Consider the following 26,224-nt stretch of genomic DNA (forward strand, 5'->3'; position numbering starts at 1 on the left):
CATTGATTTAAAGGGCAGTTCTGTTAATTGATGATGTAAGTTTAGGTGCCAGGCTGGTATAGGCTTTTTTAATAGGTGGTTTAAGTTCAATATACCTTTAATAAATCTTTTGAGGAGGGGATGATTGGATAATTTTTTACCAGATTGTGATGTGCTGCAGTCACACTGAGATGAACTCTAATCAAGGATGTGCCAAGGCCAGAATCAAATAAATGGAGATACTGAGAATTCTAGATATTGTTGTCCCCACAATATTAAGCTACAAAATCTCTACATTTGACACACCATGTTTCAAACCTCTGCCTTTTGAAATTGTATGGTCTTCTGGTAGAATCTTCCCTAGAACTAATAAGGCTCGTAAATCAGGAGAAAACTGTAAGCTGATCTGTTAAGCAGCTTTTAAGAGCCAAGCTAACCATATTAGAGAGGGAGGATTTGGATAAATCAGAGTCTCTCTTCTGCATTAGAATATCCACTAAATATGAATTGGCAGTTTTTTGAGCCATTTGCCTCAGACATAGGAACCATACTTGCCTGGGCCAGTAAAAGGGGATGATCGATCAGTATGAGATGAGTGAAATCCTCTTGCATCTTATGAATAGTTCAGGGAATGAGGGGGATTGGAGGAAATTTTTCATTTCATTTATTAAAATTTATATTCCGCCCTTATCCAGGGCGGATTACAAATAAACATACACAGTCAATATAATACATCAAAACTATAAGAGCACAAATAACCATAATATTGGTCAATATTGATTATATAGTGCACACTCATTTCACTCATCATACATTCAGCCAAAACAGAGCAGTCAGTCACCGAATCCAGAAGCCTTAAGTTGTGGCGAGTGCTTTGTCTGCTAAGCAATTCTGAGTTGAGCATCTAGAACAGAAGAAGTGGTATTTGCTGTTTTTTTTTTCCTATAAATTTTATAAAAAAAGAACAATTGACAGTAAGCCTTTCAATAAAAACTAGCATTCTGATCAACAAAACAGAGAATACAACAGCTATAAGAAAGCTATTAGGATAGCAAAAATGAATAAATTGGCATCCACAATTGTTTAACAGCAACGCCATTCGACTTGTTTATTTATTGGTATTCAGTACTTATCTTGGTTTAAGTGCTGCCTCACTCTATAGTGCGTCATTGTTTCACAGCAGCTTCTTTAGGAGCATTTACAAATACATTAAATGTAAAGAGCAGCAATTTAAGATTCTGTTCCATTTGCTAACAAATTAAAGTCTAGCCACCATTTTTGACTCAACTGCAAGACAGAAAACTCTTTAAACTGAAAGGAAACAAAAGAGCTGATTTCATATCAAAGGAAATATATAAAATATCCAGTAGCCATTTCCCCCCAAAACCTCATGCCCATCCTGGCGAAAGTGTAATGCATACTTTTAGACTGCGAGCGAGCCTTAGCCTTCTATCTGGAGTGGACTCAAGCCCATAGACAGTCCACCCAGCTTTTTATTTCTTTTGACCCCAACAGGTTGGGAGGGGGGTGGCCATCAGTAAACGCATGCTTTCAAATTGGATAGCAGATTGCATCTCCTTTGCTTATGCCCAGGTTGGGCTGACTCTTCAGGGTCGTGTCAGGCTCACAATGTCAGAACCATGGCTGCGTCGGTAGCCCACTTGAGATTAGCTTCCATAGAGGTTTGCAAGGCTGCAACATGGTCTTCAGTCCACACATTCACTTCCCACTACTGTTTGAATCAGGACACCCGATGTGACAGGCAGTTTGGACAGGTAGTTCTGCAGAATTTGTTCAGTGTTTAGAATCCGGTTTCACCCTCCTAGGCCCTGTTTTATTCTGTTCTAGGCTGCACCTATACAGCTAGTATGTATATAGTTTAAGGTTGATTGAACTTTTAATCACGGTGTTTTGAGACTCAATTATCCTAGCTTTTTTGTCTTCAGGGGGCCTGGTAACTAGAGATTCCCAGATGTGAGAATAGGCAGACTTGCTGTGGTAATGGCCGACTGAGAAGACGCACCTTGAGGAGCTCCGTTGGACACCTCCGTGGATCGGAGGCCCGGCATCTCACGGCCACCGGTTCAGGCCCCCAGGAGCTCCCTGGATGCGACATCCATCGCGGGGAGAGTCCAGCCGAGCGGAAAGCTTAGCTGGCATGGAGTCCCTCGCACAGAGAGTCCAGTCGAGCGGAGGGCCTTGTTCGGCCACGCTTTGAACAGCCGGCTGGCCCGGGAGCTTTCGCGCCACCAGTGTACTGCCCGGAGCGGCCCAAGGAGTGATTCACGGCGGAAGCGAGAGGGTACACTGGGGACCGCACCGACCAACGACCGCACAGACCGATGCCAGCACCAAGCAGGTTGGGAGGACGTGAGAGCCATAGGTGACCCCGTGACACACCCGACCTCACCGGTCGGAGTCGGGCGTCTGGAGCGACCTCGCTTGTGGAGAGACGAACCCCAGTCGAGGTCTATTGGGATTGCAGCGGAGGAGGAACTGGTCCGCCAGGCCCTGGCTTGGTTCCGTTGGCGCTGGAAGACCCACATGAGTGCGGCCTACCCACATGGCAATGCCTGAGCTGCCGAGCCCAGGACCTAGACGGACTGGCGTGGGGGATTGGTGCGAAGCGTACCCACCTCGAGCTTGCACCAAACTGTTGCCTGCCTCTTCCAAGATGCTGCATGGACTGAAAAAAGGTGAGACGTTGTTCTGATTGATGCTGCTGATGAGGAGAGACGTGCTTGTTCGGTCCAGCGTCGCCCAGTCCGCCTGATCCAGCTCACTCCGGTTCGTCTGCCCAACTTGTCCCAGTCCCGCTGCTCTGCTGCTCTCTTCCGCCCCTGATTACTCCAGTCCGTCTGTTCCAGCTTATCCCGGTCCTCCTGCTCAGCTCTTATCTGTTCCAGCTTACTCCAGTCCATCTGCCCCAGCTTGTTCCAGTCCTCCTGATCCAGCTTCTCCCTGCTTGTTCCAGTCCGCCTGATCCAGCTTCTCCCTGCTTGTTCCAGTCCGCCTGATCCAGCGTGTTCCAGTCCGCCTGATCCAGCTTCTCCCTGCTTGTTCCAGTCCGCCTGATCCAGGTCATTCCAGCGTGTTCCAGTCCGCCTGATCCAGCTTCTCCCTGCTTGTTCCAGTCCGCCTGATCCAGGTCGTTCCAGCGTGTTCCAGTCCGCCTGATCCAGCTTCTCCCTGCTTGTTCCAGTCCGCCTGATCCAGCTTCTCCCTGCTTGTTCCAGTCCGCCTGATCCAGCTTGTTCCAGCGTGTTCCAGTCTGCCTGATCCAGCTTCTCCCTGCTTGTTCCAGTCCGCCTGATCCAGCGTGTTCCAGTCCGCCTGATCCAGCTTCTCCATGCCTGTTCCAGTCCATCGGCCCCAGCTTGTTCCGGTTCGTCTGATCCGGCTTCTCCATGCCTGTTCCAGTCCATCGGCCCCAGCTTGTTCCAGTTCGTCTGATCCGGCTTCTCCATGCCTGTTCCAGTCCATCGGCCCCAGCTTGTTCCAGTTCGTCTGATCCGGCTTCTCCATGCCTTTTCCAGTCCATCGGCCCCAGCTTGTTCCAGTTCGTCTGATCCAGCTTCTCCATGCCTTTTCCAGTCCATCAGCCCCAGCTTGTTCCGGTTCATCTGATCCAGCTTCTCCATACCTGTTCCGGTCCATCGGCCCCAGCTTGTTCCGATTCGTCTGATCCAGCTTCTCCATGCTTGTTCCAGTCCATCGTCCCCAGCTTGTTCCGGTCCGCCTGATCCAGCTTCTCAAGCTTGTTCCTGTCCGCCTGATCCAGCTTCTCCCTGCTTGTTCCAGTCCATCTGCTCCAGCTTGTTCCAGTCCGTCTGCTCCAGCTTGTTCCAGTTTGCTCCAATCCTGCTGCTCTGCTCTCTTCTGCTCCATATTATTCCAGCTTGCTCCAGTCCCGCTGCTGTGCTCTCCACCGCACTCACCTGTTCCTGCCTGCCTGCTAGCCTATCAACCAACCTCCAAATTATTCTAGCTTGTTCCAGTCCCCGCTGCTGAGCTCTCCACCGCACTCACCTGTTCCTGCCTGCCTGCGAGCCAATCAACCCTGCCCTTCAGCTTGCCTGCTTATCTGCCTATCAACAACCTGCCTGCCTCCCTGCCTTGCCAGCCCATCACTCTCCTGACTGACTGCTCACCCTTCATCCTGCCTGCCTCCCAGCCCATCTACCTGCGTGCCCCCTAGCCCAGCAACCTACCTGTCTGCTTGCCCCCCATCAACCTACCTACCCGCCTGCCAGTACCTACCTTCCCACCTGCCAATCTGCCTATCAAACCACCATCACTACATATGCACCCGTAAACACCTCAGTCTCTACTTATGGCCCCCTTACACATTCTCTTCATTGCCCTGTCCCTTCCTAATCTATTCCCCCTCCCCCACCGCTGTATACCGCATGAACTCACTGCTCATCCATGTCCTCTCCCGTCCTGCTCACTACTGCAGTACCCTACCCACCCCCGTCCCCCACCACCACACCATCTCTACTGTCCTCCTCCTCCTCCTTCCTAGCTCTCAACCTTCAACACCTCCTTCCTGCCATGAACCCTTCTCCATTCCTCCTAAGCGCATCCCGCCTTCGTCGCCCTACCTCCCCCACCCTCCTCCGCACTCTCTTGCTCCTTCTATCCGCGAGAGACATCAATCCCAACCTAGGTCCCCCACACCTGTCCTCGTCTCATCCATGCAAACGTTTCCGCGATGTCTCCAATCTCATCTCTATTCCCCTCCTCCCTCCCCTTCTCATGTGCCCTGTGGAATACCGACTCGGTCTGCAACAAACTTTCCTTCACCCATGATCTCGTCATCTCCCGTTCCCTTCAACTGCTCGCCCTAACTGAAACCTGGCTCACCCCCGATGACTCTGCCTCAGTCGCGGCCCTATGCCATGGAGGTTATCTCTTCTCCCATTCTCCCCACCCAGTTGGCCGCGGTGGCGGCGTTGGATTACTACTTTCGCCCTCCTGCAGTTTTCAACCTCTCCTCCTACCGCAGTCTCACTGCTTCTCATCCTTTGAAGTTCACTCTATCTGTCTATTCTACCTGCTGCCACTCAAAGTTGCAGTCATTTACCGCCCCCCTGATAAGTCCCTCTCTTACTTCCTTACAGACTTCGATGCCTGGCTCTCCGTGTTTCTTGAGCCCTCATCCCCATCCCTAATTCTTGTAGACTTTAACATACACACTGATGACCCATCCGACTCTTATGCTTCTCAGTTCCTCACTCTAACTTCCTACTTTAACCTCCAACTGAACTCCACCACCCCTACTCATCAATCTGGCCACTGTCATGACCTCGTCCTCTCCTCTACCTGCTCACCTTCCAATCTCTGCGCCTCAGCTCTTCCTCTCTCTGACCATCACCTGATCACCTTCACACTTCATCACCCTCCCCCTCAGTCCCGCCCAACACAAGCCACTACTTCCAGGAATCTCCAGGCTGTCGATCCTCCCACCTTATCCTCTAGTATCTCTAATCTCCTCCCTTCCATTATGTCCTCCAAGTCTGTTGACAGGGCTGTCTCCACTTACAATGCCACTCTCTCCTCTGCACAAGGTTTCGGCCTGCTTATCCGACATTGCTGCCTGGATGTCCAACCGCCACCTGAAACTGAACATGGCCAAGACCGAGCTTATTGTCTTCCCACCCAAACCCACTTCTCCTCTCCCTCCACTCTCTATCTCAGTTGATAACACCCTCATCCTCCACGTCTCATCTGCCCGCAACCTCGGAGTCATCTTCGATTCCTCCCTCTCCTTCTCTGCGCATATCCAGCAGATAGCCAAGACCTGTCGCTTCTTCCTCTATAACATTAGCAATTCGCCCTTTCCTCTCTGATCACACCACCCGAACTCTCATCCACTCTCTCATTACCTCTCGCCTTGACTACTGGAACCTACTCCTCACTGGCCTCCCACTTAGCCATCTATCCCCCCTTCAATCCGTTCAGAACTCTGCTGCACATCTTATCTTCCGCCTGGACCGATATACTCATATCACCCCTCTCCTCAAATTACTGCACTGGCTTCTGATTAGGTACCATATACAGTTCAAGCTTCTCCTACTAACCTACAAATGCACTCAATCTGCAGCCCCTCCCTACCTCTCTACCCTCATCTCCCCCTACCTTCCTACCCGTAACCTCCGCTCTCAAGACAAATCCCTCCTTTCAGTACCCTTCTCCACCACCGCCAACTCCAGGCTCCGCCCTTTCTGCCTCGCCTCACCCCATGCTTGGAATAAACTCCCTGAGCCCATTCGCCAGGCCCCCCTCCCTGCCCATCTTCAAATCCTTGCTCAAAGCCCATCTCTTCAATGTCGCCTTCGGCACCTGATCACCATACCTCTATTCAGGAAATCTAGACTGCCCCAACTTGACATTTCGTCCTTTAGATTGTAAGCTCCTTTGAGCAGGGTCTGTCCTTTTCTGTTAAATTGTACAGCGCTGCGTAACCCTAGTAGCGCTCTAGAAATGTCAAGTAGTAGTAGTAGTACTGTAGCTGCAGTTCTCCAGGAATATGAGGCTGATTATTCTCACATACCTTGCCGCCTCCCCTAGGAGTTGTGTTTAGTTATAGGCTTTTTCCTTTTTCACCTGACTGGAGGACCCGCACTCACTCATCAGGTGGGAAGGCATCAGCGCATGCGTGGTGGGACGCTGCTAGAACTTTCTACCTTACTAGCTTTTCAGCATCCACACTGGGCTACGTTGGATGATGTCACCCAGGTGTGAGAATAATCTGCCTACTATCCTAGGAGAGCATCAGCTACAGATAAGTATCTTTGCTTTTAGGGAGCAATCAGGAGGTTGTCTTCATGGATGTCTTCATCTAGAAGTTAATAGAACCTTCCATTGCTTTTTGAAAATGAGTGTTTCAATATATTGAAAAGCTGTTTGTATTTGGAGGACACAAAAGAGAGAGTGTTTCTAAAGTTACCGTATCCTGTTGAATTAAGCAGGCAATCGAGTCTGCTTAATTTTTCAGGACTGTCCAGTTTCTGTGGTACTGAACATGCATTCTGCTAGAGCTCGGTTCTCTTCGTGGACTAAGGAAGGAGAAATTAGTTATTACCTGCTAATTTTCTTTCCTTTGGTCGCTGTAGATCAGTCCAGAGCCCACTTGCCTGTTTTTCAGTTTGGTTTATGGAATTCCTTGGGAAGAGTTATTTTGTAAATAGTTGAGTTGGTCAGTTTTATTTTTCATGTTCAAACAATTTGGCCTTGATTTTCAACAGTTATTTATTTTTCCTGGGTTATATTGCTGGCTCCAAATTAATTGCCTGATGGGTGTATATCTTACAAACAAAAGTATTGTGTCATGAAACGCTTAGCCACATGCCTGGGGCTAACCCTACAGCCATTCAGAGGGTCTATCCTCCCCAGCACAGCTCAGCAGGTCTGCCTGCATCTGGGCATGTGCTCTACACTAGCACCCTTCTCCCACTGACCTGGTCCCAACTGCCTCTGGGCAAGTCTCCCGCTCTCAAGTTATCCCCAGTGATTTCTAGATTACTGGGGCCACACTCCCAGTGGTCCTACAGTTCCTAGGAAACACTCACAGACTCGATACACAAACCACCAGGATTCTTAGTCAGTCCAGACAGAGTCAAACTAAAATATTGTCATAAAAATATTGAACAGTGAACTATAAAAGCAGATGGAAAATAACAGGTAACTGAATAAGGATCAGTTATAAAATTATGTAAACATTTTATCACTACCTGCATAGTATCTGGGAAGTTCAGGAAATATAACTGCTCACAGGTTATCAAACATATAAATGACAAGTGACCAACTCACCCGCAAATGCGCAGTAGAGACCGAACGTTGAGAGTGCAGAAGTCCAAGCCCCGCCTCCACCAGCAGTACAGCCCAGTAGGGAGCAGGCGTGGAAATTGGAGGAGGAGGGAGCAGGGATGGAAAGAAGGGGCGGAACTGAGGGAAACGGACGTAGCGATGGAGGAGAACTGACGACACGACAGGTGGAATCACGGGAGGTAACGAAAGCAGCTCAAGGAGGAGAGGTAACGAAAGCAGCTCAAGGAGGACACTACGGCGGCGGAAACAGGGGGGCAACGCCGGGGGGTCAAAGGTGGCGGCGGCGGGGGGAAATGGCGGGGACGGCAGGGCAGAGGAGGTCACAATCGCTGTACACTTAAGAGATAGGTGGACATGAATGGGAGCCCATGGATGGGAGGGTAGGGGAGAGAACAGTTGATGGACACGGGTGGATCGAGCGGATGAGAGGGGGGAGAGGAGGGTTGCTGGACATGGGGGGAGGGCAGGGGAGAGAGCAGGGTTGGTGGACAGGGGGAGGCCATAGGAAAACAAAAAACTCGCCCGTTGTTACTGGCTTAACTGCTAGTAGACTATAATTGCTCACAGGGTTTCGGTAAAGAGGTCTTTCTCTTTCTACTTCCAAGCTGAGACTGGAGAAAAATCCAGTGTTTCCAGACTGAATTTGAGCTCCTGGGTCAATCAAAGCCCAGAACAACATTTTTAAAAAGTAGCTGGCCACATTACTGCAGGTTACTTCCTCTTTGTGTTAAACTAAAGAAGGAACAGTCATTTCTCTGTAACAGCTTTAAACATAAAACGTTCACCACCTGCTGGCCAAACTAGAGAAATACACTTCATGAAATATTCTTATACTTTACATGCTTGAAAATTCACCATTTCGCCACAATCTGATTACTAGTACTCATTAGAAATTTGTAGGACTTGAGGTGTAATAGTGATCATTTCTTCCTTAATAGTAAATGGAGTGTTAGAAGATTTCCAACCATAAATTTGGGAATTCATGCTGCAGTCTTGATCTTTGCTTTTATGCACTACAAAACTTGATGAACTTCCATAAATCAGAGTAATTAAAATATTATTGCATTTGTTTTTTTGGTGAGAGTGTTAAAGACTGAAATTTCTTTCCAATATATGGCTTGAAAATTTTGGTCATTTTGCTTGGTAGTGACACATGAATGTTTACTGACTGTTGAAACATATGTTCTCTATAGGGATGCATCCATTTCTAAATCCATAGAACGGATTTTTAAAATCTGGGAAGACAGAAGTGTGTACCCTGAAAAGACAATTGCAATGTTCCGAGCAGCTTTAAGTAAGTGTTTTCTCTAGTTTCCCCTTTTACTCATGAAATTACATTTCTGAGAATTTCAAATCCTGTTCAATCAGGCATTTGTTAAAAATCTTAACTGTATTTGGTAATGTTCAGTGATTAATTCTAAAGAATTTTTGCTAATGGCCCCCTGAACTGCAAGGATTTGTATTACCCTAGGGGGTGGGTTTGAAGGGTTTTTTTTTGGTTTTTTTTGCTTTTTTTTGTTTTTTCTTTGTATAAGACACGGGATGGGGGAGACGAGAGAGGAGCAAGAGTGGACGGACCAAAGTAGCTGAGAAAGGAGCGGAAGGAGGTGAGATACAGGCCATAGAAGCTATTTGGGTTCTTTGCATTCTTTCTACCCCTCAAAAAAAATCTCTGCTTGTTACTCTAGATCTAGAGGACTATATTAAATTGGTAGTTTGACATATGTAAAGCTCAGCTGAACAATTAAACTAGATTTTGTGGATGTCTGCAATTTAACTATTCACAAAATGAACCATGTGTGCCTCTATCTTGTTGAACCAACTGTTAGTCTCCGTACTGTTACAGTTGGTAGAGGATACCTGAACAAACTCCTTATAAACTGTTTTCAAGGAGACACTGTCCGGAAAGGATTTTAAAGGCTCTGTGTATTCATTTGAACGATACCTTGAACTGCTTTGTTCTGGATAATCTTTTTCATTTGATTTAGGGCCTTTGTTTGCCACACTGCAGTGTCTGACATTGCTCTATAGTTATAAAAGTGACGGTGGAGCTTCTCAGAATTAACCAGTCCTGTTGCTTTATTTGCATATTGTTGGTGTTACACTACAAATGAAAGTGAAAATCTGCAGAAGTTGAGCCAGTCACCGTAATATGTTTAGTTCATGTCTTTCTGTAGTAGGTCAGGGCAACTTACAGGTGCAGTATGTATTTTCCTGTTCCTGATTTATAGGCAAATACCAACGGTTTCCATTTTACCCTGTAGTAAATAGAAGTAAAACAAAACAGAGAAAAGAAAATAAGATGATACCTTTTTTATTAGACTAAATGCATTTTTTTATTAGCTTTCAAAGGTAACCCCCCCACCCTTTCTTCCGATCAGATCACGGCTACCACATTATTTTACCCTGAAAGTCTACATTTAATAAAGAAACTTGAGTAGCATTAATTACTGTATTGATTTGAAGACTTATTCAGGCTTATTAGCTTGACACCTGCAGGATTATCTCTGCTTTGCCAAGTAAAAATGTTCTCAATTATTAAAATTCTATCCATCTTTCAGAAAAGTGGGATTTCTTGTATGAGGTATAATACTTTAAAGTTTGCATGCTGTGTTTGTATGTGTGTGTGTTCATTCAGAGAAGTAAAGCTCTCTGTTGAATTTACTATAGCGCTGTAACTTTTTCATCCTCTGATTCCTACAGCAGCTGAAAATCCAAAAGCTGTGCTGAAATCCAAGATAGTTGCTGAATTCAGAGTAAGTTCTAAAAGTGGCTGATGTATCATAACTATCTTAACCCATGTAAAAGAGAATTTTAAGACTTATCATTTTTGGTGCATTGATGCTCCACTTGAACACCATGTAATTGTATGCATTCTTTATTGTGCTGTATTTGTGGCCATGTTTGCATCGTCAAGTATTCTGTTTATAAACTGTTGTGTAATTTTGGCAATCAAGTGTATTTCCTTAAAGTAGTGCCTGCTCTATTTTGTACTTTCTAAGCTTTTGCTGTTTTTGCTGCACTTCCATAGTGGTTAAAATAGACTTTAGCCAGTATAGACAGTCATTTTCAGATGGCTCTAAAATGTTTAATAGATCGTCATATGTATGTATTTTGTTAAGCACTCTTCCAACAGGTGCTCAGAACTGTATGCAAAAATGTTAGCAAAGTATTACTACTGCTACTTATCATTTCTATAGTACTACTAGACGTGCGCAGCGCTGTACACTGACCATGTAAGGGTTACAATCTAATCAAGACAGGCAAACAGGACGGATAAGGGAATTTCTCAAGGTGGGAATTATAAAACAGACATTGGTACTGAACAAGTGAATAGGAGTTAGGAATTAAAAGAAGCCTCAAAAAGGTGGGCTTTTAGCCTAGATTTGAAGACAGCCATAGATGGAGCTTGACATATTGATTCAGGAAGTCTATTCCAGGCGTAAGGTGCAGCAAGATGAAAGGAATGGATTCTGCAGTTCTCAGTGGAGGAGAAGGGTACAGATAAGAGATTTACCTGATGAACAGAGTTCCCAAGGAAGAGCGTAGGGAGAGATAAGAGCAGAGAGGTACTGAGTAGCTGTAGAGTGAATGGACTTATAAGTCAGTAAGAGGAGCTTGAATTGTGTGCAGAAACAGATAGGGAGCCAATGAAGTGACTTGAGAGGGCTAATATGAGCATAGCAACACTGGTGGAATATAAGTTGTGCAGCAGAGTTTTGAACAGATTGAAGGGGAGAGAGATGTCTTAGTGGGAGACCAGTGAGAAGCAAGTTGCAATAGTCAAAACAAGAGGTGATAAGAGTGTGGATAAGGGTTTTGGTAGTATGCTTAGAAAGTACACTCAAAACACAATTTCAGACACAAAACATGCTTTAATGTGCTTGGGGACCTTTATAACTGCAATGAGTGCATTGTATTTACACACTAGTACTTTGCCATCCTAGTGGTTGGTTTTCCTACTGAAAAGGTGACTATCTGACCTCAGTCCTGAGAAACCTCACATCATCTGCTGCTGAAAATCCAGGCAGACTATTTTGAAAACTATCCAGGTAGTGTTGAGGCGATCTGGGGGGAAGCTAGGAGTTACCCGCTTTGCAGCAGTATTCAGTCTACTAACTGGACAACTATCCAGATAGTTATCCAAGTAATGATCTCAACATTGCTCTTACTCGGATAAGTGCTGATGGCTGCTTTGTATTCAGTCCTGGTACCCAGGTATGTCCTGGTACTGAATATATGGGTATAAGAATCCTATATTGGCTGGTATTTAAAAAAACACTGACCACTGTGAGCTGTGTTAAATATTTTAGGTCTTTTTACCACCATCCCAATGTTCATACGTATCTCATCCAAAGATTGGAATGATAAAAGACCAAGGCTGCGCACGTATGAGAAAAGTAATTCATTTATCAACTTACCAATAGAGTATACAGAATTAATATAAAATTTTTCTCATAGGAGTACAGTTCTGCTTATACAAAAGTATTGGCAGAAAACTGTCTCAAGCATTTACTAATCATGAAGCTACTTATATACTGTTTCTATTTTACCTAGTATATACAAAGCCCTTTCATGAGAGATTACTTCGTTCCTTTCACTCATCATCTATTTCTCTTGTGTTGTATAGCCAGAAACTCCCTGCTATTCTGTCTGTTACCTCATGTTCTGTTTCCTAAATTCCTGAGCACATACCATTCTAACTACAGTCTTGTCTGTCAGTTTGGTCAGCCTTCACCTTTAACTACATCCCTTGACCCATAACTGTGTTGCTATTTCTTCAGCTGTATGTTACCCCCATTGTGTTTTCTTCCTTCCCATTAGGAGGCACCAGAAAAATGGCTGCCATCACAATATGCAGTGGAAACACTGCTCCTGGGTTTGTTTGCACATGCAAACGGGGTGTATTCCTTTTTCACAGAGTAAGGCTGTTTTACTATGTTAATCCTTTGTAATTCATGTGAAATAGGCGGTGTTAAAAGTATTGGTTGGTTTTATCCATAGTAGATAGTGTGCTGCTGTTCTTATTTTCCAGCCACAGTCTCTCATGGATGCATTGGTCGCATATAAACATTCAGAAGATCAGATAGAAATGAAGGAGAAGCAACTTTCCACCATGAGGGTGGATGTGTGTAGCACAGAAACACTGAAGCGCTTGAAAGGTAAAAGCAACCTGTAGTCCACTGCTCAGGAGTTCAGAGGTTATCTCAGGGAACAAAAGGATGTACAGAAAAAGTGACAGCAATTGAGATGAGAGAGCTTAGAATGATGTTGAAGTGCAGTCCTCCATTATTACCTTGTTGTACTTCCTGACCTAGCAGAGGGCAGCTCCAAGAAAGGATGTAAAGCAGTGTGCTCTCTACAGTCCCAGAAGAGATTCAGGCATGCAGACTAACTGTACAGTCATTTGCGGGGCCCTGTGCAGACTAGTCCGGTGGGGTCCCCTGCCTCCACCTAGCCCCGCCCCTTGTTGACAAGATGTGTTTTAACATTTTTTTATTTCAAATAAAGACAAATCAAGCAAAATTTGTACAGAGAAATTAATTCAAATAAGCACAATGCTATCATAGGAAACCTTTGGGTTTAAAATCAAAACTATGTACATGTAGTGTCCAATGTTCCTATAAGATGTACAATGTTCCAGCTAATATGGCGCCAAAGTAAGACCGACCTGCGTGAGCTCCAATCCAAAGAATTGACATTGGGCAGAAAAACGGAGCAAGGTCGGTGCTGTGGCCGGAAACGGAGTCTCAAACCTACAAGGCTACCGATGAGCCCGACGGCTGACCAATTACTGCCTCGAATTAGAGAGAGGCAAAGAAACCTGTCTCCACGAGGAACATACAAAGCACACCGCGACTCTGACTCTGCCCGCCCGACGGAGACTGAGCAGCAAGTAACAAGAAGGACCAGGTCGCACCGCCAAAAGAGCCTCGCGGAACTCAGAGCTGCGAACCTGCTCCTACCCCTACCGACCAGAACTCGAGCGGTAAGGAACACGGGAGTTGCTGGCTCCGAGGACCAACTGTGCATCCAGACTAGAGGCGAGACTACATGGAGGAGGCACAGGTGCTGATCAGAGCGGCAGGTCAATGCCAGCGGCGGCACCCAGACCTAATGAAAGCAGTCGCCATACGGCTGGTCTCCCAACCCCTCATGACCAGAGACCCGAACTACACCTGAACCAGCGAAAGCGGAGATCTGAATGAGCGGCAGCACCATACTCTTGGGCTAGGATCAGAGGTATCGTCTCAGCAGCGAATCCTGCCACCACCCAGAGCCAACTCGGAGGTAACGGCTGCTGCCACCTGAGGCCAACTGACCGAACGACCCTACTCCTCCCCTGTCCAGAGAAACATGTAATGCAGCACCTGAACAAAGAGGAGCACAGAAGCCTTGAAACCAAGGCTGTGAACGAGAGAGAGAGGCAAAACCCTTATCTCCCCCGACGAAAGCACATTGAATGCTGTTCAACTCGATCCACTCCAATCTGATTGAAATTGGCCCTCGACCTGAAATTTTACTGTTTCCCTTTTTCCAATTTTACTGCAATTTTACTATCTTCCCCCAACAAAAGCACACTGGTCGCTGTTCAGCATGACCCACTCCAATCTGACTGAAATTGACCCGACCTGCAATTTTATTGTTTCCCTTGACCCCTTCCTCAAACCAGAATTACAGGACCCAGAATTACGGAGTCTCTATGCCTGGAGCATCACTTCTGAACACCATGGGCTGCCCGTACCTGCTCCAGCTGTATGCCCATCCTGGACCACAGTCATCGCTCCGGAGACCACTACCCCCGACCATTGATACAGCTATAGGTCCTCAAATCTAACTGAGTAAACCAGTCATTTCTAACCAACGAACCACTCACCATTACCATATAACATCAAAGCCAGAACGCATAGACACCATCCTATAAACAAGGACCAACAACACAACCATCTAGTAGCCTAAAACGTACCATCAACAAAATGAACACAGCCAAACTGCTCCTAATAATTTACTTCCTATCCCTAATTCACCACACACTAACCACCCCTCTCACAGATACCAACAACATACCAACAATACACATGCGCAACAGACTACCCAGAGACATCTCACCAAAATAACAACAATCAAAACAATAGAAGAACTACTATAAGCGGACAAAATCAACACAAAGGAAAGAAAGGACATGACAAACCCACACTACAAGAGAATAGACAACTAACAGAAATCAACACAACTTCGAACCTAGCTGACCCCTACCAATTAATTCAAGTGGGGTACACAAACGCCAGTAGTCAACAAAACAACAATAATAACAGACTGGATCACAGCAGACAACCTTGACATACTATTCATCAGTGAAACCTGGATCCACGATTATAAGGACCCCATAATTTTAGATTATGCCCCCCAGACTACAAAATCACTCACTGGACTAGGAAAGAAAAAAGAGGAGGAGGCATAGCACTAATCCATAGATCCCACTTCATCGAAACAACAACAGCCGAGTCCATAGCACCCCAACTTGAAATCGCCTCAGTTAGAATCCACCATACAACCTTGCTTGGCCACCTAAATGTTCTGTTTTATAGACCACCAGGTAACTGGCATGAATGCCAACCACACTTCATGGACTTCATATTGAATACCTGTCTATCTAACTCCAATCTACTTATAATAGGGGACATAAATCTACACCTAGAAGACCCTAACTCAACCAATGCACGTGAATGCAAGGATTTCCTCCAACTATGGGACCTCAAATGGCCAAATATGCAAGCAACCCATGTCAAAGGACACACACTCGACCTCATCACACACAAACTGTCCTCAGACATAAACCTAATACTGTCAGATACAAAATGGACAGACGTACCATGGTCAGACCACCACAAATTAAACTTATCCCTATAATGGCAAAAAAAAAAGCTCATACCACAATCGAGAACGCAAAACCTACACCATGAGAGGCCAAATTGACCCTCTAACATTCTGGCAACAGATTTACAAGAACGGTTGGGAAGCACAAACGGACTTGAAACACTATCTTCTGGATTTGGACAACAGATGCAGAAGTATATTAGACAAAATAGCACCACTACAAACAAGAACCTCACGAAGACACAATTCGATACCATGGTTTAACGAAGAATTGAAAATACTAAAAACACAAGTTTGGAGGCTTGAACGAGCATGGAATAAAATAAAAGATGAATACACACTTAACGCATGGAGACAAATGCAAAGAAAATACAAATATGCAACAAGACGAACCTAAAAGTCTGCTACAAAACCAAAAGGACCAGACTACAAAGGCACACACAAACTTTTCCAACTCGTGAACAAACTACTAGATACCACACCGGTTACCACAACCAACACAGACACCCCATCAGTAGACAACCTTGTTAAATACTTCAACGAGAAAATTATAAATCTATGAATCACGTTACCAATTAATACCACCGACCACAAAAAATTCATTGACTGTCTGGATCCAATCCCCGATGAATATCCAGCAGACCGAATCTGGACAAACTTCGCCCTACTTACTGATGAAACCATCACCCAAGCAATCAACAGGTTCGCCAAATCCCACTGCAAACTGGACGTAGATCTCAACAACCTAATAAAATGCCCCCCCCCCCAACGCTTCATAGCAGACCTCAGGTCACACCTAAACTATATGCTACAACATGGACTCTTCCCTAAGGACAAAGGAAACACTACTTACCCCAATACCTAAAGATTCAAAGAAAAAAGCAAATGACATAACCAACTACTGCCCGGTAGCACATCCCCCTGGCAGTCAAACTAATGGAAAGTATGGTAACCTAGCAGCTTACCGACTGCTTAAACAAATTCTCATTATTACATGGATCACAATCAGGATTTCGATCCAACCGCAGCACCGAAACAGTACTATTCACTCTCCTAACCAAATTCAAACAAGCAATTGCAACTGGCAATAGTGTTCTTCTCCTACATTTCGACATGTCCAGCGCATTTGACATGGTAAACCGTAAAATACTATTAAACATCCTAGAATACTTCGGGATTGGAGGAAGCGTACTTAGTTGGATCAAAGTCTTCCTAACCCAAGAATATACCAAGTGATATCAAATTTTAATACATCACCATGGAAACCAGAATGCGGAGTACCCCCAAGGATCACCGCTTTCACCGACCCTCTTCAACCTAATGACACCTCTAGCCAAATCGCTATCCAACCAAGGCCTCAATCCTTACATCTACGCAGACGATGTCACGATCTACATTCCGTTCAAACATGAGTTAGCAGAAATCACAAATGAAATCAAACAAAGCCTCCAAATCATGAATTCATGGGCAGATGCATTTCAATTAAAACTCAAAGCAGAAAAAACACAATGTCTCATCCTCTCATCACAATATAACACGAACAAACCCACCACTATAAACACCCCAGACTACACCCTTCCTGTCTCAGCCTGAAAATTCTCGGAGTTACAATTGACCGAAATCTCACACTAGAAAGCCATGCGAAAAATGCAACAAAGAAAATGTTCCATTCAATGTGGAAACTCAAAAGAGCAAAACCTTTCTTTCCAAGGGAAGTATTCCACAGCCTGGTACAATCTGTGGTGCTAAGCCACCTAGATTACTGCAGTGCAATCTATGCTGGGTGCAAAGAACACATTCTCTTATTTTAGCTACTTCTGTATTTAAATTTGTCACTTTTTTTTAACTCAAATAATTTTATCCTGTTGTATTATGTAATTTTCTAGTAACCTTGTTAGCCACATTGAGCCCACATAAGCTGGGAAAATGTGGGATACAAGTGAACCAAATAAATAAATTAAGATACTCCAAACTGCTCAAAACACAGCAGCTAGACTCATATTTGGAAAAACAAAATACGAAAGCGCCAAACCCCTAAGAGAAAAACTACACTGGCCCCCACTAAAAGAACGAATTGCGTTCAAAGTTTGCACCCTGATCCACAAAATCATTTACGGTGAAGCCCCAATCTATATGTTAGACCTCATAAACTTACCAACTAGGAACACAAAAAAATCATCACGCACATTCTTGAATCTCCACTACCCCAGGTGCAAAGGACTAAAATATAAATCAATGTATGCTTCTCCTACATAGGCACGCAACTATGGAATGCACTACCAAAAGCCATAAAAACAATGCAAGACCTAACAAACTTCCAAAAATCACTAAAAATCAACCTGTTCAAGAAGGCATACCATAATGATCCATCCTAAATACCAGACAACGAAAGTTATACCAGAACTGGACATAACTGAAATCTCTATACTTAATGCTTCATTTACTTTGTCACTAATGAACTTTAAGACCATACCACTTTAGTTCTCAGTCTGGAAATGAATTCTGTATACTTGACTGCTTAATTTACTCTGTCACTTATGAACTTTAAAGCAATACCGCTTTGTATTTCTCATTCCGGAAATGGCGATTGCCATTACGGTATAATGTAAGCCACATTGAGCCTGGAAAATGTGGGATACAAATGCAACAAATAAATAATAAGCCATATGGGAACAGATTGATGGGAACATTGGACACTAAAGGGTTAAAACAAATTCCCTTAATATATAATACTTGGTAGCAATAATGAAACAGTGATTGAATATTCACATAGCAAGCGGCCTGAGCCAACAGATTTATTTTTCTCTGAACATAATTAACGTTGTATGAACTTGGCGTCTAATAGTGTGCTGAACAGGCCAATGCTGGCACATTTAGACTGACTAGACAGTTCTTCACGAAGGAAACCTTCCCTCATCATTCAAGCACCTGATACTCATAATGTCTGTTTTGGTGGCCCTTTACTACGTGAAAACATCAGAATAGAGTGAATTTCTATAAACCAGCCCCTCCAAATAACACAGTGATTATGGTTTAGAACTAATTGGATGAAACCAATACTTTGTGTACATCTGTACACTACAGAAGCCGGCATCTTTGAAAATATAAGTGAGGTCCAATAAAATTGCTACCAATGATAAAGAATGACAACGTGGATAGAGCAGCTCATAGATTTGCTTGCTTTGTTTGAGTAAGGTAATGAGGGGTGTGCGGAGGCGAGGGAAAGGTAGACCAATCTCACGGGCTTCAGTGGCCTTCTCAATCTAACTGCCTTCAGCTCTCTTCTGCCCGCTTCTTTAGTTCTGGCTCACAGCACCGCTGCCGCCTTCAATTTTCTGGGCTGCCAGCAGCATCAGTGAGGTAAGCTTACTGCCTTTGGCAGCCCTGGAAGCTCTTCCTCTGTTGCAGCGTCCCGCCTGTGTAGGACAGGAAATTGCAGCATAGAGAAAGCTTCTGGGCTGCCAAAGGCAATGTGCTTACCTCGCTGAAGCTGCTCGGATTGATGAAGACAGTGGTGCAGGGAGCTGAAAGGGAGTAGAAAGCTGACAAAGGTGGTTAGATTGAGAACAGGAGACAGCAATGACGACTGAAGCAGTGAGCAGGAGGGAGATGCTAAGGCTTCCACGGAGCCCCTGGGAGTGCGAGGCCCTGTCAGACCGCCCCTGGCTGACCGGCCCTGAGAGTCACTGCTTTTCTTCAGTGTTTCTAAAACCTGTCCTGGAGGCACAGCTAGCCAGTTCGGTTTTCAGGACAGCAACAGTGAATGTGAATAAGAGAGATTGCATGCACTGATTTTCTTCTCTTATTTCTGTTTCTGATAACTGATTGTCAGTTTGGTACCTGAAATACTGATGTGGCGGGAGCTTTCTTTTGGGTGAAAAGTTTAAAGAAAACAGATGGAGGATATAAAACTGGGAGCATTTTAGTCTTGCCTTCATGTCCGTACCTTTCCTTTCAGTTTTATTGTTTGTTTTTAATGCGTCCTGTGACCCTATTGGAATTAAAGTGGTGATGGAGGCAGAATGATGATTGTGTATATATATATATATATATATATATATATATATATATATATATATATATATATAATTTTTTTTTTTTCATGTTTGTTGTGATTGCTTATCTGAGAAGTGTGGTATGTTTAAATTCTGATTCTTAAATACTCTGCACCTTTTAGATAAAGCAGGAGGGAAGAAGTTCTCCAAAGACTTTGAGGAAGCAAGTGCCAAGCTTGAGGAGTTTGTAAATGGTTTAGACAAGCAAGTAAAAAATAGTCCATCTCTAACAGAAACACTTGAGAATGCTGGTATATTCTACGAAGCCCAGTATAAAGAAGTCAAGGTGGTAGTAAATGTAAGTATCTGCTATCTCCATGAAAAATGGAGTGGAGGAGTGGCCTAGTGTTTAGGGTGGTGGACTCTGGTCCTGGGGAACTGAAGAACTGAGTTTGATTCCCACTTCAGGCACAGGCAGCTCCTTGTGACTCTGGGCAAGTCACTTAACCCTCCATTGCCCCATGTAAGCCGCATTGAGCCTGCCATGAGTGGGAAAGCGCGGGGTACAAATATAACAAAAATAAAAAAAAAATAAGAATGATCGTTTTAAACCATTCAGTTGTGTGGATTACTGCCAACTAGCAAGGTGTGCTGATTCTAGTTACTTGTGATTCTTGAACAAACAGCATGTCTGAGGTCCTGAATGCTGAATAAAATATTTGTGCTGACTTCTGAGCTTTGGTGCCTTACACAGAATTGTTTTGTGGTATATCCCGGTTAAATATGTTAGGATTCAATCAACCATTTTATTTTTCACCAGTCATATAAACGATATCCGCATAATACCTCCTTCTCAAACTGCCTGATGGAATTAATCAGGTTCCAATAAGCCAAAATATTAGTGATTTAAGTAAAAGACAATTTACTAGCAAAGCTTACAGACATAAATCATTCCTATTTATAAATGAGACACTTGGGATCTTTTTTTGTACCACAAAAAGATGTAGTCATTTCAGTATTGCCTCATGTTATTCCACTTACTGCCCTAGCCACCTATATATCTAAAACCCAGGCTTGGAGTCATGTGTTAAAACTGATTGTGTGGTGCAGTATCTCTTCTCCCTTAATATAAGTAGATAGAACTTCTGAAAAGGCTGTAGAATTGCCTGGGCTTGTGTCTTTCCCAAAATGTGGAAGTCTTTGTACTGCAGAGGTGCTATTTCTGGCCAGTTCTTTTGTTCCTAGATTTATAATCCTTACTTTCTTCCTTCAGTTCATTTATAATTTGGTTTCTGTTCTTGCTGGCTGAGGATCCTGTGAGGCATTTAACCTTTTTCTTTCCTGTGAACTGTGATTTTAAGTCGATTTTTCAAATAATAGAATCTCCCAGTAGTAACAGTTTTCTGTTTTGGGCCGTTTTGACATTTCCTGAGAGATTTTGTGGTGCATTGGGTGCTACTATTAACCCATTAGTGCCCAGCATTGCCATATGAGTTTTATTATGGGAACATTGAGCACTAATGGATTAATGAGATGTTCAGATTCGAATCTTGGCGCATCAATGTTTCTAAAGACAGACAAGGCATTTTCCAGGGGTGACCATTGGCCGAGTAGGTGTTTCTGTGTAACAGATAGTACTCTGCCAGAGCCCACAGTAATCCATTTATTTCGGGCTTGTTTTATTGTGTGTCTTTTGGTAGTGCTTGTTTGAAAAAAAAAAAAAGATGTGAGTTTTAACTGCATGTAAGTGTTGTGATTGAATATCGAAGTAAGACAAAATGCGGTCCTGCATCACATTGTTGCTAACAAATGTTTCTATGCAAGATAAAATGGTTCCATTAGTGTTACATTTTTACAGCTCTGTTTGAATTTTTTGTCCACCAACCATTACAAAATGTTCAAAGTAGGTGCAAAAAATACCAGTGTCAAATACAGTGATCCTATAAATCATAACAGTTATTTAAAAAATCAACAAAAGCTAGTGCTAATAGTTATTAGTGTTCAGTTGCAAACTGTAGATTACTATCAATTTATATTACCCAGAGAGCAGGCTCATATGTTAAGTATTCTGCTGTTTTTTTAAAGGCTTATAAAACATTTGCTAACAGAGTTAGCAATCTAAAGAAAAAACTAGACCAGCTGAAAGCAACTCTTCCTGATCCAGAGGAATCTCCTCTTCCTTCACCAAGTATGGACGCTCCCTCACCAACTGGTTCAGAATCTCCTTTCCAGGGGATGGGTGAAGAAGACTCCTTATCCCCTGCGTCTGTAACACCAGAGCCTGCAAAAGATAATCGGGATGTGGAGGACATGGAACTCTCTGATGTAGATGATGACTTGTCCAAAATCATAGGTATGTTTTAAGAAAGACACAGCTCAAACATTAGATTCCCTGCATTCTCTTATGTGTGTTCTGCAGCATTTGAGAGTCGAAGGCCAACTAAGACATTGGGCATTTATATTATTAGGTTTTATTGGGCTTTTTTTTTTCTTGTTCTAACAAAGCAATTTCCTCCTCTTCCTTGTGTTTCCAGTTTATTCCGAATCAGAGCTGATATCTGGGATCACGAGCCTTGGTTCAAGCTAGTCGTGGTATCTGTAGGGAGACTGTTCAGTGATACCTTTTGTGGGTACCCCTCTGATGACTGGGGGAAAGAAGCCCAAGCGACTACAGTGTTCAAAGAGTACATGCATAGCTCAGTCAGTTATAGCCCTCACAATTTCTGTTCTGAATGGGAGCCGCTTGGTTTGGCTTACACCATTCGCTGTTAGAGCCCCAATGAAGTTGCACTTGCTGCTCCCTTCCTCCAGTACCTTTGCAATCATGGACACTAAATTGAGCCATTGGCATTTTGTGATGATTAGCTTCTGCCCCCAACAAGAAATGTGTAGACGACATCTGGGATTTAAACCCAGTTCCTCTGCATAGTGTGCTGAGACTGAGCCTCTGGGCCAGTACTGTAATTGTTCTTTTTATGTCTGATATATTGCTAACTTGAGTAAGGGTCAAATAAGTTTGTTTTTGTCTTCTGTTTTAATTTCTAATAGTGGAGGAGAGGAAAGAGAAGCAAGCAGTTTCTTCATCAACTGCAACAAAAACAACAGATATCGTCTCCAGTGCAATGCCGTCTACTTCTGCAACACCGCCTACTGCTTCTATAACGCCTCCTCTTAGTGCTACAGCTTCCCCACCCACCCCTATTCCAACACCTCCCACTCCACCCTCTCCTACCCCTCCCACCCCTCCCACACCTACCCCTGCAAAAGCACCAAGTGCTGTGACAACTCTCCCTTCTACATCACTTCCTTTGCCAAATCTAGCAAATGTGGACCTGGCCAAGATCAGCTCAATTCTCAGCAGTTTAACATCAGTTATGAAGAATACAGGTTTGTCTTTTCTAGCATGAAGTATTTCATGGTGACTGCACATTTTGTGATTATTTTCCTTACCAAAAATGTTTTGAAGTAGCACTGTTGCTTTCATGATAAACAGTACTTAATCATTTTCTATAGCTTTAAAATATGCATACGGTAAGACAAGGCATTCTGAAAAATGAAAGGTATAGGATGTTACAGGTACCTCCCTCAATTTTTATATCATGTTTGCCTAGTTTATTGGGAGCATGTAAGATAAAGTGTGGTTGTCATGTTTATTTTGATTATGCAGAAGTAAAGATCAGTTAAATAATTGTCATATCAGGAGAGAGTTCTATTGGGTTGAAAACATGCATCATATAGCAACATTTTGCTTGTTATTGTTAGTCTTTGGAAAGGCTGGATATGAGGAGAGATTCTGTTTTTAGGTTATTTCCTTGGTGTCCTCACCAGGCCAGTCTAGAACCAGCCCACCAGCAGATGTAGACAGAAAAAAAGTCCTGTGTACCTTGCCTGATAAGGGCAGTGTGCAGCTTTGGGGCTTCAGTGTTTCTCAGTTTCCAGCAGATGGTGACAGAAGTACTGTGTAGCATCTGGATTGACTACCAAGGCAGCTCCTGAACCAGATGGAAAACTGAGCTTCAGTTGAGTAGAGAGACCTCTCTGAAGATCTTGAGCATGGGTGCAAAACATAGAAAATGAAATCAAATGAAAACTGCATGGACCATGCAGTCTGCCCATCCGCACAAATGAAATCAAATGGAGACTGCATGGTCCATGCAGTCTGCCCATCCGTACCATAATATTAAAATGAAAGAATTGCAGGACTTAGGGGTAAGGAAGAGGCACTGTTGGTTAATCTGGAAAGAGGGAATGGAAATTCTGTTTTATGTTGGTGTGATGAACGAGCCACCTTCACAGGTGGAAGTGGATAGAGATTTAATTGAAGAAATTCAAAATATAGCCATGAAAGGGGGCAGGGATGAGAGTTTTGGCATGAAATCAAGCTGTTCCTTAGCATCAGTAGCAGATGAATCCAGAGACGTGGGTTGTGACCATCTACCAACAGGTGGAGATAAAGAGCACTGAATAGAACTCTTGTCTTATTTGAACGGGTTGCTCCTAGGGCATTCAGTATTCTCTTTCTCTAGCAGGCAGATGGATGGTCTTCTCCTAACTCCTGGGTTCTTCTGACTGCAGTTCCTGTTCCAGTTTTCTGGTTCAGTGTAGCTTGAGAGTGTTCTGACCAAGCAGTGCCAGCTTTAGGGGGTACACCTGGTGATGCGAAGTCCTTCCCCCTCTCCTGTCTACTCTCCAGCTCTTTGCCACTTCTCCTTCCTCACAGATCCTGTTTAAAAACAAACAAAAGAAAACAATTAAGGAAAGGGGGAAAAAAACACAGGCAGACAGGTTTTCTCTCTATCCAGTGGGCAAAAGCACGATTTATGCTGGTGGGCTTCTTTTGGGAGAATGAGGTGAGACTTTGCCTGCATGTAGCACTGTGCTTCTCTGGACATCAGCCAGCTGTTCAAGCAGAGAGTGAGTGTTTCCTTAAATTTCTCTGCTGTGTTGGGCTCCCATAGTGGTTTTCCTTGCACTGTTGGGTTCATGGTGGCGGAGTTGGTAAAGCTTAGCTCCCGCTGAGGAAAGCGGAGAGCAGCGTTGGGAGCATGTCCAGGCCTTGAGCCCGCAACTGCGGCATCTGTTGATTTTGGCACGCTCCGGACACACACCCTTCTTCCCCTCAGGCCAGTGTAGTTTCAGCAGCCATCTTGCTTAACTGTGGTTCTGACACCATGATGTCAGGGGTGTTTTACTGCTACCCGCTGAGGAGGCGGTACAGTCCTCCGCTTAAGGGGGGAGCATGGTGCTTCCCTAGGGGATCCCATGGGGTGAATTTGTTTTGCTATTGCATAGAGCATATTTATTGAAGAGAGCACAACTAGGCTCTTAGTCTGCACTAAATTTATTCTGCCCTTCCTCTGGGTCTCAGCCAGTTCAGCCTGCTTCTGGGGGCAAAGGGCAACGCTTTAGTTCAGGGTTGGAGTTTGGGTCTCCTGGCCCTCTGTCCCTTGGAGGGGAGTTGACTATAACCTCTCTGTCCTCACACAGGTTAGAGGAGCTGAAGGCTGGAAGAGGTCCTTGCGGATGAGGCAGATGATCAGATGGTGGTCTTGGTGTTCCATAAAGAGGAGCTTCCGGCCTTTATTTCCAAAGCCTTGCAAGCGTTAAATATTTCAGCCCCAGAGCTGCCAGCTTTGGTTGCCTCTAATCCTAAGATGGTGAACACTTGGAGGCCTCTGAAGGCCTTTCCGGTGCACAAGGCTATACAGGAATCTGCTTTAGCACAGTGGGTTACTCTGGATACTGGCCTCCAGGTAGCGATGTCCCATCTCTATCCTGGTGGCTAAGGAAGAACTGGATAGCTTGGCGCTGCCTAAGGTTATTTCCTTTGTGGCGGCAGTCACGACTTTGCCGGTAGAACCCGGTGTGACGCTCAAGGATGTACAGGACTGCAAGCCGGAATCCACTTTCAAGCTTTCTTTCGAGATCATTGCCCTGGTTTTGCAGGTGGTGGTGTGCATCTCTTATGCGGTCCTGGGTGCAGCAGGCCGAGGATTCTTTGCTTGAGGCGGGGTGCTTAGCCTTCGGCGTTTCCAGATGTGGAAACTGGCCTGGCCTATTTGGCGGGCACCTTGTATGATCTGGTTCGGTCATTGGTCAAGCAGATGTCCTTAGTGGTGGTGTGCCGCTTGTTGTGGTTGTATTGCAGGGCGGCGAATGCAGCCTCCAAGCAGCTGTTCGTTAAGCTGCCATTTAAGGGTAAGCTGTTGTTTATGGAGTACTTGGAGAAGCTGGTTAAGGACTTAAGTGACTCCGTCTCAGCACCTACCATAGGACAGACCCCGTTGTTCCGGGAAGACTGGACCGTCTAGGATTCATTTTAAAGACTGTAAGAAGTATTGATGCAGTCCCCCTCTTCCAGGGTCTGGGACTACTTGCAGGTGTAGGGTCCATGGGGGTGATGCTAGAGGTGGTTCTGTGGGAGTGGACTCAAATTCGTCCCCTTCAGCAATCCATTCTGAGCCATTGGTCTCTGGTGTCCCAGGATTATAATCGTCACCTCCAGTGGCAACTGCAAGCAAGGTGCTGTATGACCTGGT

The 26,224-nt window shown here is 44.5% G+C and overlaps 1 protein-coding gene across 3 annotated transcripts in view; it reads left to right on the forward strand.

The window, feature by feature from the left end:
* Window positions 1-26,224, forward strand: part of RPRD2 (regulation of nuclear pre-mRNA domain containing 2) — a 145,992-nt gene that overhangs the window by 51,310 nt on the left and 68,458 nt on the right. For 2 of the 3 annotated variants that reach the window (XR_003940045.1, XM_030188296.1), the window contains exons 3-9: window positions 9,006-9,106; window positions 9,348-9,419; window positions 10,516-10,568; window positions 12,848-12,974; window positions 19,868-20,043; window positions 21,771-22,038; window positions 22,734-23,072. Coding sequence is in view for 2 of the 3 variants with exons in the window: in XM_030188296.1 (XP_030044156.1) it covers window positions 9,006-9,106; window positions 9,348-9,419; window positions 10,516-10,568; window positions 12,848-12,974; window positions 19,868-20,043; window positions 21,771-22,038; window positions 22,734-23,072 (1,136 nt within the window). In the remaining variant the exon portion in view is untranslated. The remainder of the gene's footprint in view (window positions 1-9,005; window positions 9,107-9,347; window positions 9,420-10,515; window positions 10,569-12,847; window positions 12,975-19,867; window positions 20,044-21,770; window positions 22,039-22,733; window positions 23,073-26,224) is intronic. The other variant, XM_030188297.1, reaches the window with a different exon arrangement.

Source organism: Microcaecilia unicolor, chromosome 14, assembly GCF_901765095.1.
Source record: "Microcaecilia unicolor chromosome 14, aMicUni1.1, whole genome shotgun sequence".
Classification (NCBI taxonomy): Eukaryota; Metazoa; Chordata; class Amphibia; order Gymnophiona; family Siphonopidae; genus Microcaecilia; species Microcaecilia unicolor.